This window comes from Rutidosis leptorrhynchoides, chromosome 6 (assembly GCF_046630445.1).
Source record: "Rutidosis leptorrhynchoides isolate AG116_Rl617_1_P2 chromosome 6, CSIRO_AGI_Rlap_v1, whole genome shotgun sequence".
Lineage (NCBI taxonomy): Eukaryota > Viridiplantae > Streptophyta > Magnoliopsida > Asterales > Asteraceae > Rutidosis > Rutidosis leptorrhynchoides.
This window is the reverse complement of record NC_092338.1, coordinates 108353556-108365715: the sequence shown is the minus strand read 5'-3', so window position 1 is coordinate 108365715 and position 12160 is coordinate 108353556. Positions and strand designations below refer to the sequence as shown.

General features: G+C 37.4%; 2 protein-coding genes across 3 annotated transcripts; one reads left to right on the top strand and one right to left on the bottom strand.

Annotated features, from left to right (window-relative positions):
* The first annotated feature begins 1688 nt into the window (after window positions 1-1688).
* LOC139855704 (transcription elongation factor SPT6 homolog) lies at window positions 1689-10112 on the top strand. Of its 2 annotated transcripts, XM_071844951.1 has the most exons (17): window positions 1689-1885; window positions 2020-2118; window positions 2358-2490; window positions 2585-2666; window positions 2765-2918; window positions 3039-3180; window positions 3258-3516; window positions 3602-3754; window positions 3851-3973; window positions 4342-4725; window positions 5249-5359; window positions 5450-6235; window positions 6395-6536; window positions 7235-8403; window positions 8483-8692; window positions 9114-9582; window positions 9679-10112. In XM_071844951.1, the coding sequence occupies exons 1-17, from the start codon at window positions 1852-1854 to the stop codon at window positions 9942-9944; spliced, it is 4716 nt and encodes a 1571-aa protein (XP_071701052.1). In that variant the 5' UTR covers window positions 1689-1851; the 3' UTR covers window positions 9945-10112. The 2 variants fall into 2 exon arrangements, with proteins under 2 accessions (XP_071701052.1, XP_071701053.1); XM_071844952.1 differs by lacking the exon at window positions 1689-1885 and having other exon boundaries at window positions 2358-2489; window positions 2583-2666.
* An 804-nt stretch (window positions 10113-10916) lies between these two features.
* Window positions 10917-11709, bottom strand: LOC139855705 (probable E3 ubiquitin-protein ligase RHC1A). Its single transcript, XM_071844953.1, has one exon. It carries the CDS (start codon window positions 11701-11703, stop codon window positions 10936-10938), a length of 768 nt encoding a protein of 255 aa, XP_071701054.1. The 5' UTR covers window positions 11704-11709; the 3' UTR covers window positions 10917-10935.
* Window positions 11710-12160: the final 451 nt, after the last annotated feature.

Below are 12160 nucleotides of genomic sequence, written 5' to 3'. Positions count from 1 at the left end.
TCTTAATATGATTCATATGTATTTAGTAAGACGTTGTTATAACGATAATCGTTATATATATCGTTTGCGAGTTTCTTAATTCAATAAACTCATTTTTATGTATATCACTCATTGTTAATATACTTAGTGAGATACTTACTTATCATAATCTCATGTTAACCATATATATATATATCCATATATATATCATCATGTAGTTTTTACAAATTTTTAACGTTCGTGAATCGCCGGTCAACTTGAGTTGTCAATTGTCTATATGAAGCACATTTCAAATAATCAAGTCTTAACAAGTTTGATTGCTTAACATGTTGGAAACATTTAATCATACAAATATAGTGTTCATTTAATATATAACATGAAAAAGTTCGGGTCACTACAGGTTCAAACGACCCATTACAAATAAAGTGACAATTCCGACCCGAATATACAAAACTTCATTCGTGGATATGTCACTAGCTTAAAAAAAGTTACCAACGATCTCCATTTAGTTGAGTGGTTATCATGGTTGCAAAACTCGGATGAATCGGTCGATTTATCGGCAAAATTGTCCAGACGAGAAATCGGTAGCTAACTCGTTCAATTACTCGGTCAATGCCGGTCAAACGGTAGTCAACGGCGTAGATCTTGTCTAAAATGTGAAAAGATGAGGAAGAAAAACACGAGGCGACTAATATGAGTTCCTTAAGGTTTTAAGTTATATGAAAAATAAGTGCAGGTCTCAAAATATGTCTGTTGCGATTCGAATATGTTTGATGTATATACTTACCCGAAAGTTGCGGTGGAGAGATGAAGAATGATGTACAGAGGAGCAGATGAAAAAGATATATGGAAGAGAACAACGATGGAAGAGAACGACGAATGAGTTGTTTTTGGGGTTTTATTCCCTTTTTAGTGCTATTCGATTTGCATAAAACCCCCCTCAAAGTTTAGGTGTCATACATTTAACTCTAAGTATAATTTTTCCATTCAACCTCATTACTAAATAGATACACTTTAACCCCTTCAATTAAAACTAATATATTTATATCTAATCAAACTTATATCATTAACATATATATATATATTTATTAGTAGCTAATATTAAAAAGTCAATGAAAGTCAACATCCAATTTCTCCTCCGAGTTCTCTCCGAGTCGCCGAGAACTCCTCAAAAACCTCCTACCGAGTTCTGCCCGAGTCGCGAGTTTTACAACCTTAGTGGTTATCTTCATTTTGAGTGTCCGTAAGGTCTCAAGTTCGAGTCTCGTCTGAATATTTCATAATGAAATTTGTTTTGAATTTGATTATGGTTGATCTCTTTTGGTGGTCGCGTCACTGACTTCAATCTAAAAAAGTTATCATTTACGACGACTTAAGGTAATGAAAACATGTCAACATAATTTAACAAACTTCACCATTACTAGTTACTAGAATCGGCATTTGTATTTCTTTTTCTCTTTCTATTTCTATCTACTCTATAATACAAAATATACTCCAAAGTATTATGGATTATGTCTTTTGATGACGCTTTAAAAAAAGTTACCATTTACGACGACCTAAGGTAATGAAAATCTGTAACATAATTTACCAAAATTCACCAATACTATAAACTGATGTTACATCATTTGTACGAGTACTTCTTTTTCTATTTCTATTTCCATATATAAAATATACGGATACGGAGTATATATATATATATATCGATCGAAGTAGACTCGGCAGAATTTCTCAAACGCAATTCGACAAACTAACTGAGAGATTTATCTATCTCGATATATATATCGTTGCTAGGTTTTGGTTTCCCCCAAACGCAACATTTACATTACATCACTGTGTGTGTATATCTAGGGTTTTTGCTTCGTCAATAGCATAATGGCCGGAAATACTGTATTGTCAGACGATGAAGGTGCTATTATATAATCCGTATATCATAATTTGCTTAATTAGCACGCATTCTCTTTGATTTTCATGTTTATTTTTTGTTTATTATGCTCGTTGATTGTATGTATTATTACGTATTACTATTTTATGTATTCATAGATGAGAATGAGATTGAAGTTGAGGAAGACGATAGGGAAGAGCCTGAAGGTGATACAGTTGATCCAGAAGAACGTGACGATGAGGAAGACGAAGAAGACGGTATGGATTTTGTGTAATTTGTATGTGTAATGAATAATTGTTACGTAATTGATTGTTATACGAAGTTTTTTAGGGTTTAGTTTTAGTTGACTTTGATTTTCCCCCAATTATTAAATTGTACATCAGTTTGCAGGACTACAGATATGCATATTGCAATATTAGCGTTGAGTATTTGATGTAAGTAGCTATGCTTTAATCTGATAATGTTAGATTTGTTATTGTTTTGTTTATTTAATTAGAAGAAGGAGAAGATGAGTATGAGAAAGATGGTTTTATAGTGGACGAAGTAGATGACGATGATCAGGATGAAGAGGAAGAAGATAGGGCGGATAGTGATGAGGAGAAACAACGGAAGAAGAAAAGAAAAAAAAGGTAGGTTCGTGTTCAAATTAGTTAATTAATCGACCTTTCGGTCGTTAATGTGTGGTTGGGTTACCTTTATAACTTATGGTGTATCAATCTCCAGAGAATCAGAGAAGAACTTTGTTCTGGATGATGATGACTACGAGCTACTTGAACATAATGTTGGCTTTCGACGTCCAAAAGTTGTAAGTCTCGTACTCTATTTTGTTAATTTCACTTCATAATCTAGATGGTTCTTTAACACTAGGTACGTATTTTTCAACTTCTTATGGTTATTTGTTAGGAGAGTAAAAAGTTCAAAAGACTAAAGAAAGCAAGGGCTGATGCCGACGAAGGACAGTCTGGATTTTCTGACGAGGAGGAATTTGACGGAACTGGGAAGAGTGGGCGAAGTGCAGAGGACAAGATCAAACGTAGTTTATTCGATGATGATGAGGGTACACTATGACACTATGTTATTATTACTATATTGCCTAACTTATAAACCAAGCTCGTCATATATTTATTTTTTGCATGTGTGCCATTGTAATAAACTGTAACTTTCATATAACTTATAGGTCCACCTTTAGAGGATATTGCTGAAGATGATCAGCGTGAAGAGGAAGAAGATGGTGACATTGGGGAAGATGAAGAAGAAGATGAAATGGCTGACTTCATTGTAGATGAAGAGGAGGTTGATGAACATGGAGAACCAACAAGGTGCACCTTGCTGTTAATACATGACATTTAATGGTTTCTTTTGGTGGTTCGTTGTTAATACATGACTTTTAATGCAGGAGGAGGAAGGTTAATAAGAAAAAATCCAGGCAGGCCCCAGGGGTCTCGTCTACTGAATTGCAGGAGGCTCATGACATATTTGGTGATGTGGATGAGCTCTTGAGGCAACGCAAATTAGGGCTCGAAAGGATTAACAGGTATGAAGAAACGGGCGAAAGGAGGCTTGAAGATGAATTTGAACCCATTATTCTTTCTGAGAAGTACATGACTGAGAATGATGATCGTATTCGTGAGATAGATATTCCTGAAAGAATGCAGGTTATGATCTGAACATGGTTTAATGTTGTTGTTTTATGTATGCGCACGTTTTGTGTATTGATTCTTATGCAAGTTGTTTTTGTAGGTCTCTGAGGAGAGCACTGGTCCACCTCCAACAGATGGAATGAGTATCGATGAGGAGAGTAATTGGATTCTCAATCAACTTGTGCATGACCGGGGAGTACTTAAAAAGGATATCGTTAGGTTTTTGGAACTTATGCACGTTCAGAAATTAGATGTACGTTCCGTTTTTTACTTTCTTACTACTATGCTGAATCACGTTACTTGCATTTTTCTTATCGATTTGTGAAACTTATATCTTCTTTGTTATCAGGTACCATTTATTGCTATGTACAGGAAGGAGGAGTGCCAGAGCCTTTTTAGGGAGGCAGAGTCACAAGCAAACAAGGCGGATCAAAATAACCCTGAAAAGAAACCCACGATAAGGTGGCACAAGGTAACTATATACACCGTTGTAAAAAAAACCGATTACTCCTTAATAAGAAGACCGGCCCGATTTTCCAAAATCCATTTAATTATTCTGTCACCGTCGGCTAATGGGTCAATATCGTATTTGTTTTGTTGGTCAATTATGTTAAAGTTTTGTGTTTATGACTTTATGTTTATTGCTTTCTTCTATATTTACTCATATAACTTGCAATTTATTATTTAAATGTATAAAAAAGTCCAATCTGATTAAGTCAGAATTGTCCATTACTCCCTCCAAAGTTCCGACCGAGTACTCCCGAGTAGCGAGTTTTGCAACCTTGACTATATATATATAGCGCTCCTCCGTTCATAACTTCAATTGGAGCTACTTTGCAGGTACTTTGGACTATCTCAGAGTTAGACAAAAAATGGTTAGTTCTTCAAAAACGTAAAAGCTCTCTACAGTTGTACTACAGCAAGCGCTTTGAAGAAGAACGAAGTATCTACGATGAAACTCGCCTTCATTTGAATCAGAAGTTATTTGAATCAATTACAAAGTCTCTCAAAGTTGCCGAGTCCGAAAGAGAAATCGATGATGTCGATTCGAAATTTTACTTGCACTTCCCACCTGGCGATGCTGTTATAGATGAAGGACAGTTCAAGAGACCCAAAAGGAAATCACAGTATAGCATTTGTAGTAAATCTGGACTTTGGGAGGTTGCTACCAAATTTGGCTATAGCTCTGAAGAGTTTGGATTGCTAATTTCTCTTGAACAAATGGTTAGTTAATTCCTCGTTTTTAACATCCCGCTTTGCGCAAATGATACACCACCGACAGTGTTCCAAAAAACGGTATTACTCGTTGAGTAATCGCCGATTACACGGTTTCCTGACGCCCCCGTTCCAATCGATGCAAAACGGACCAAATTACCCTGTCAGACCGATTACTTGGTCTTAAGGCCGATTAATTGGTCGGTTTTTTAGGTTTTAGGGAGGAAACCCATGAACTTTATGTCATCTGTACAAAACCACTCGATAGAAAAACAATGACCTCATTTAATTGTTTTGAATTTCATTTGCAAGGCCTATTATTCAACCCTAATAAATTAGTTTGCAAGTTTAGTAAGTATCAACTCTGTTACTTCCGGGTTGGTTAATCGATCAAAATTGGTCAAAGTCAAACTTAGATAACATCCGATTGATCCCCGAATTGCCAATTACTCCTTCCAAGGTCCCGACCAATTGCTCTCGAATAGCGTTTTTTACATCCTTGACCACTGATATTGATACTTACGTCATGCAGAGGAGGGATGAATTAGAAGATGCAAAGGAAACCCCAATAGAGGTGGCATTAAGATTTACGTGTGCAATGTTTGAAAATCCTGAGGCTGTCCTCAGAGGCGCTAGGCACATGGTAGGCACATGGTATCTTTATATGTCACCTTTCTTCCTTGTCCTGTTTCTTTTTTAAGTAACGTTTATATGATTTTGCTACTTGTTATAGGCAGCAATTGAGATTAGCTGTGAGCCTTGTGTAAGAAGACACGTTCGTAGTATCTTCATGGATAATGCAGTGGTATCCACAACTCCAACTGCCGATGGCAGTGCATCGATAGACTCGCATCATCAATTTGCAGGGATCGAATGGTTAAAGGACAAGCCATTGACAAAATTTGTTGATGCACAATGGCTTCTTATTCAAAAAGCCGAAGAGGAGAAACTTATCCAAGTGTCTGTAAAGCTTCCAGCTTTTGTCCATAAAAAGTTAATTGATGATGCTCACGAATATTATCTTAGTGAGGGGGTGAGTAAATCAGCTCAGTTATGGAATGAACAAAGAAAGCAGATTATAAAAGATGCCTTTGATGGTTTGCTTTTACCTTCAATGGCAAAAGAGGCACGGGCCTTGTTGACTAGTAGAGCAAAAAACTGTTTACTTATGGAATATGGAAGACGATTATGGGATAAAGTGTCTGTAGCACCTTATCAAAAGAAGGAACATGATGTTAATACTTCAGATGATTATGAAGCTGCACCACGCGTGATGGCATGCTGTTGGGGCCCAGGGAAGCCTGCAACGACATTTGTGATGTTGGATTCGTTTGGAGAAGTTGTTGATGTTCTTTATGCTGGTTCTTTAAGCATACGCGGTCAAAGTCCTAATGATCAGCAACGGAAAAAGCACGATCAACAACGTCTTGTTAAATTCATGACGGATCACCAGCCTAATGTTGTTGTTCTTGGTGCTGTTAATTTGTCTTGTGCTAGGCTCAAAGAGGATATATATGAGGTAAACATGTTTCTTAATCATTGTCTTTTGTCGCTTGGCATTATTAAGGTGTTGAAATTGAAATGTGTGTTTTGTCCCGAAAAAGTTTTAACTATTCAGTACATGCAAATAAATTTGCCTAAATTCTCATATTATTTATTATTCTTATATTATTATCAGATCATTTTCAAGATAGTTGAAGATAATCCAAGAGATGTCGGGCTTGAAATGGATGGCCTTAGTATTGTATACGCTGATGAGACTCTCCCACACTTGTATGAAAATTCTCGTATATCTTCCGACCAGCTTCAACCTCAACCTGGTAATTAACTTTTTAATATGGCTTGATGGTAAATCTTATAAGAGTAAGGTGGGCCAATTGGGTTAAGGATCAACATGGGTGAAGGTTGAGACGCTCCAGGATGGGTTGGGCTAGGTTGATCCACAATGGCTTTTGTACCGATTCTTCCATGCAATTAATGATTGATGCATTCTGCTTACAAATTATATTATCTTAACAACGATCTATGTCTTCAAACGAGTCGGTTTGGGGATTAGCCCGTCTCGAGTTGCCCAAAAACTCCTTAAATTCGGTCTACGCTAAAAAGTCGGGTCAAAGTCGGTGAAAGTCAAAATTAGGTAAAAATGTCGGTATATTTTTAAAAATTAGATTTTGGGCCATATAACCATGTTTGAAATATTATGTTTTATGTTTGATACATTTACATGTAATATATATGTTCTATTTATTTATTACTAAAAAGTCAACATTGATCAACACCCGAATCGTCCCTCCAAGCTTTCGAGGGTCTTGCGACTTTTACAACCTTGCATTAAAGTAATAGATATGCTTCAGGATATTTTCAACTCATTTTGACACATGCACCTTTAGCTGATATTGTTCCTTTGGCTTGTTTGAGACAAAACCCACTCCAAATCAACTTTCTGTTCACTAAATGGGTTGAAATTGCTACATCTAGTATATCGGAATTTCTAATTACAGGTTCATGATATTCTCAGGCATTGTTAGGCGTGCTGTGGCTCTTGGGCGTTACCTTCAAAATCCACTGGCAATGGTTGCTACCTTATGTGGACCCGCAAAGGAGATTTTATCCTGGAAACTTAATCCCTTAGAAAGCTTTTTAACCGCCGATGAAAAATACGGCATGGTTGAACAAGTTATGGTAGATGCCACTAACCAAGTAGGTCTCGACGTAAATTTAGCCATAAGTCACGAATGGTTATTCGCACCTCTGCAGTTCATTTCGGGCCTCGGGCCCAGAAAAGCTGCTTCCTTGCAAAGATCCTTAGTTCGAGCTAGCTCAATATACACCCGTAAAGATCTCTTGACCCATGGACTTGGCAAAAAAGTGTTTGTAAATGCGGTTGGGTTTTTACGTGTTCGACGGAGCGGAAATGCTGCTAGTAGTAGTCAATTCATTGACTTGTTGGATGATACGAGAATCCACCCTGAATCGTATGGTCTTGCACAGGAGTTGGCTAAAGATATGTACATTGAAGATGCAGGAGATGATGTAAACGAGGATGAAGATATGCTTGAAATGGCAATCGAGCATGTGAGAGAAAACCCTAATTTATTGAAGAGTCTTGAGGTTGATAATTATGCAAGATCAAAGAAACATGAAAATAAAAAAGACACTCTTAACCATATACGATTGGAGTTGATACAAGGTTTTCAAGACTGGCGAAAACCGTATTCTGGACCAAATGCTGACGAAGAGTTTTATATGCTTTCTGGGGAAACAGAGGAAACACTTTCTGAGGGTAAAATTGTCCAAGCAACTGTTCGTAGGGTTCAACCCCAACGAGCTGTATGCGTTCTTGAGTCGGGTGTGTCTGGTATGCTTTTTAAAGAAGATTATAGTGATGACCGAAGGGACGATGATTTGACCGAGAGGTTAAACGAAGGTGATATTTTAACTTGCATGATAAAGTCAATTCAGAAAAATAGGCATCAGGTTTTCTTAAGTTGTAGAGATAGTGATTTAAGAAGTGACCGGTCTCAAAACTATAAAAACATCGATGTCTATTATCATGAAGACCGTGATAATTCAGAAACTGAAAAAGAAAAAGCTCGTAAAGCTAAACAATTGGCGAAGAAGCATTTCAAGTCACGGATGATTGTTCATCCTCGGTTTCAGAATATCACAGCTGATGAAGCAATGGAGGTGTGTTTACGTATAATATTGTCGTTATTTGTTGTTTACAAAAGTGTATTTACTTTTTTCCCCTGTTTTGTTCAAACAGATGCTGTCTGTTAAGGAACCTGGCGAGAGTATAATTCGTCCTAGCTCTCGTGGGCCCTCGTACTTAACCTTGACACTCAAAATCTATGACGGTATTTACGCTCACAAAGACATTATTGAAGGCGGAAAGGAGAATAAGGACATTACAAGTATGCTACGTCTTGGAAAAATGCTAAAAATTGGAGATGATGTATTTGAAGATCTGGATGAGGTCAGCCTCACATTTTTATAGTCTCTTTGTAGCAAGGTTGCAAAAATACTACTGGAGAGTACTCGGTCGGGACATTTTAGGGAGTACTTGGCAACTCGGGGAGTATCGGATGTTGACCAAGTTTAATTTTGACCGATTGCCGAGTAATCCCGAGTTTTGGCCCGGTTTGACCAAGTTTGACCGAGTACTCGCCGAGTTACTGTTTTGTAGATTGGGTGTTATAACCGTGCGGTTTTGATCCATCCCATTTGACCACCTCAATTTGCAATTGCTATTTACTTTGATAGCCTTTACAGAAGAGGTCTAGACCGTCTTCTGAAGTTGAATTATTTATAAGTGGTTAACACAGTTAAAAGAACTCTATAATCTAAAATCAGTTAAGGAATGCTCTTATATATGCAAACCATGTTTACTATTGCAGGTAATGGACCGTTACGTGGATCCCTTGGTAACTCACTTAAAGACAATGATTGGTTACCGTAAGTTTAAAGATGGGGGGAAATCAGAAGTTGATGAATATCTAAGAAAAGAAAAAACTGAGAATCCATCAAGAATCGTGTATGCTTTTGGTATATCTCATGAACATCCAGGCACATTTATCTTAACATACATAAGGAGTTCAAATCCACATCATGAGTATATCGGTTTGTATCCAAAGGGGTTTAAATTTCGCAAGAAGATGTTTGAGGAAATAGACAGACTTGTGGCATATTTTCAGCGGCACATTGATGATTCGCTTGAAGCAGGACCATCAATCCGCTCAGTTGCGGCCATGGTGCCAATGCGCAGCCCTGCACCTGGTGCCTCTGGTGGTGGTTCCAACCATGATGGTGGCTATAGAGGGTCGTCGGGAGATCGAGAAAGAACATCGACTCCTAGCTCTAGAAGCGGTAAGTCTAAACGACGGTTCAGAAACATATAAATTAAATATATAACTATAAGGCAATAATTAAGTTTGGTTTGAATTACTGTTAAATATATTGTAGGTAGAAGCGATTACAGGAACGGAGGCAGTCATGAGTCACATCCAAGTGGTGTGCCGAGGCCTTATGGTGGTGGTGGGCGGGGCAGAGGACGAGGGTCATACCGTCACCAGGGAAATGAAGGCGGAAGTGATAGGTCGAAGGTCGTTGAAGATGAGTGGAAGGATAGGGATCATCGTGGTGGTGGTGGCCATGGCGGTAGTAATGGCAGCAAGAGAGTGCAATCACATGCAGGAGGAAGTAGTGCAGGGTGGTCTAGTGGGTGGTAGTTTGGGTACAAAACTGTGTACTTACAAAATTCTATTCTTACACTTTACATTGTTGCAACATTTTTAGAGTAAAATTTTTGTTCGGGCTTGTTTTTTTCTTGATAGAAAACTACGAAATGTCAGGTATGAAGATTTTTGGCTTTACAAAATAAAGTTATTATTGTGTTATTGTTTTAGTTTTGGATGACTCTACTTAACGATTATTGTTTATCCTTGTAATTCGAGATAAGTGTAATTCGTCAATGAAATGTTTACTTCTTTGTCCGTGATTTCTACCTTACTAGAATTTGTAACTTTAAATCTTGATATCCCTTATTGTCGTTATATAAATTATTTTTTAATGAGTTGGTGTCACTTTTCTAAACGAAAACCTTTTCCTCGTTAGCAGTTCTTTTCACACCCAAACAAACTTCTCAAACTCAGGTTGATTATTGGTGTATCGATTGGTCGAGCACAAATTAAAATAGGAGAAGGTTCGATAGGAAGCTTTTGAAAACACAATGCACCCATGTAAATAAGGAACGATTTAGTTTCCTCATCAACATTTGCTCTTCAGAATCTGTTAATGGTTTCTCATATTCACCAATGGCCTCTACAACAGTACAGAAGATGAAGCAACACCAGCAGATCCTGACCACTAACAGGTTGATAACAATCATACTTCCCTTCTATCTCTGATTTTTTGTTGTTGCAAAAAACAGTAATATAAATAACAAGGTACAAAACCAAATCATCGGAAATAAGAAATCTAGCCTAACAACATACCGCATAAAGCAGAAACAAAACCAGCTAAGCTAAAACAAACAAAATGATTAATAACACTACAATGAAAAATACATGTAAATGCAAGAGATTAAAAAAAAACCAACCACCAACTTTTATTGTTATTTATGACCAAGTCTTGTAGATGAACAAGTAATAAACAAAAGAAAAAAACTACTGTTTCTTTGAAAGAGGATACAGAATGAGTGTGCGAACATTGTATGAGGGATCATGATCCGAAAGGCCACAAAAAAGACCATGGACCATTTCGCAATCGACTCCCTTTCTTGCTACCACCACTTTTTATCACCTCACGCCTACAAACTGGGCACGAATTCACCTGAGCTAACCAGGGGGAAATGCACCCTGAATGATACAGATGTTTACAAGGTAACTTTTTTGCACTTGACCCCAATACAAGTTTCTCTTTACAAACAGCACAATGGGAATCAGACCGTGTATCTTTCTTTGAAACTTTAACCGTAGGGATACTATCAATTGACGATTTTGAAACTGCTGGAGGAGCTTCTTGATCATGAACATTAAATTGTTCAAAAAAATCTTCGACTCCGGGACCCACAAAGAAATCTGCACCGTTTTCTCGTCTGAATCCAAGTACCTCGTTAAAAAGTTCAAAAATTCCACCATTGTTTGGGATCCTAACTGGCATGTCGCCTGTATAAATAGGCCAAGGGCCCCACATACTATTGTTGTCATCTTCGGTAACTATGTCTTGTTGATCTCTATTGTTTGGTTGAGTATCTTGTCGTCTGAAAAAGTTTGAGAACGTTTCCATAATGCTTGACCTGGCATTTTGATTCTGTTCTTCGGTGTTTGCGTTTGTGGTTGTTGTTGTTAGTATATTTTCAAGTTCTTGAACAAATCCTCCTCCACATTCACAGCAAACTTTGTGTTGTCGTACGAGGGTGACTAACTGCCTGCACGTGTAGCACCAGTGGGTGCTTCTATTATCTGAAGATACTCTATCCGGCTCCATTTGAGATGAACTGTAATTTTGCAGCAGACACGTTTTTTAATTAGTTTTCGTTATTCTTAGCAGGCGAAAAAGCACATAAGCAATAACACTATTGAGAAAGTAGTAACTAACTAAAAAGTACAGTACTTAATCATTTTACTTTTTTTTTTTTTGGGCGAAAAAACGAAAAGTATATAACAAACTTTTTCTCGGAAAGAGAGAAAGAAAACCAAGATACAAGGAACGAACGCGGACAGGGCTCGAAAACAAGAAGTGTTCCCTTATTATACTACAAAGGGAGTTACATCATACAATAAATGCTCCCTTATTATACGACTTCCAAATTCATACACCAAAAACTATGAACACGAGAAAAGAAACACGTTTCATTCAAGATCGATATGTCATCAGAACTCGCAACTTTTGGGAGCACAATGGGTGTGACTACACAATATTATACTCCGTAATAGATATCTCA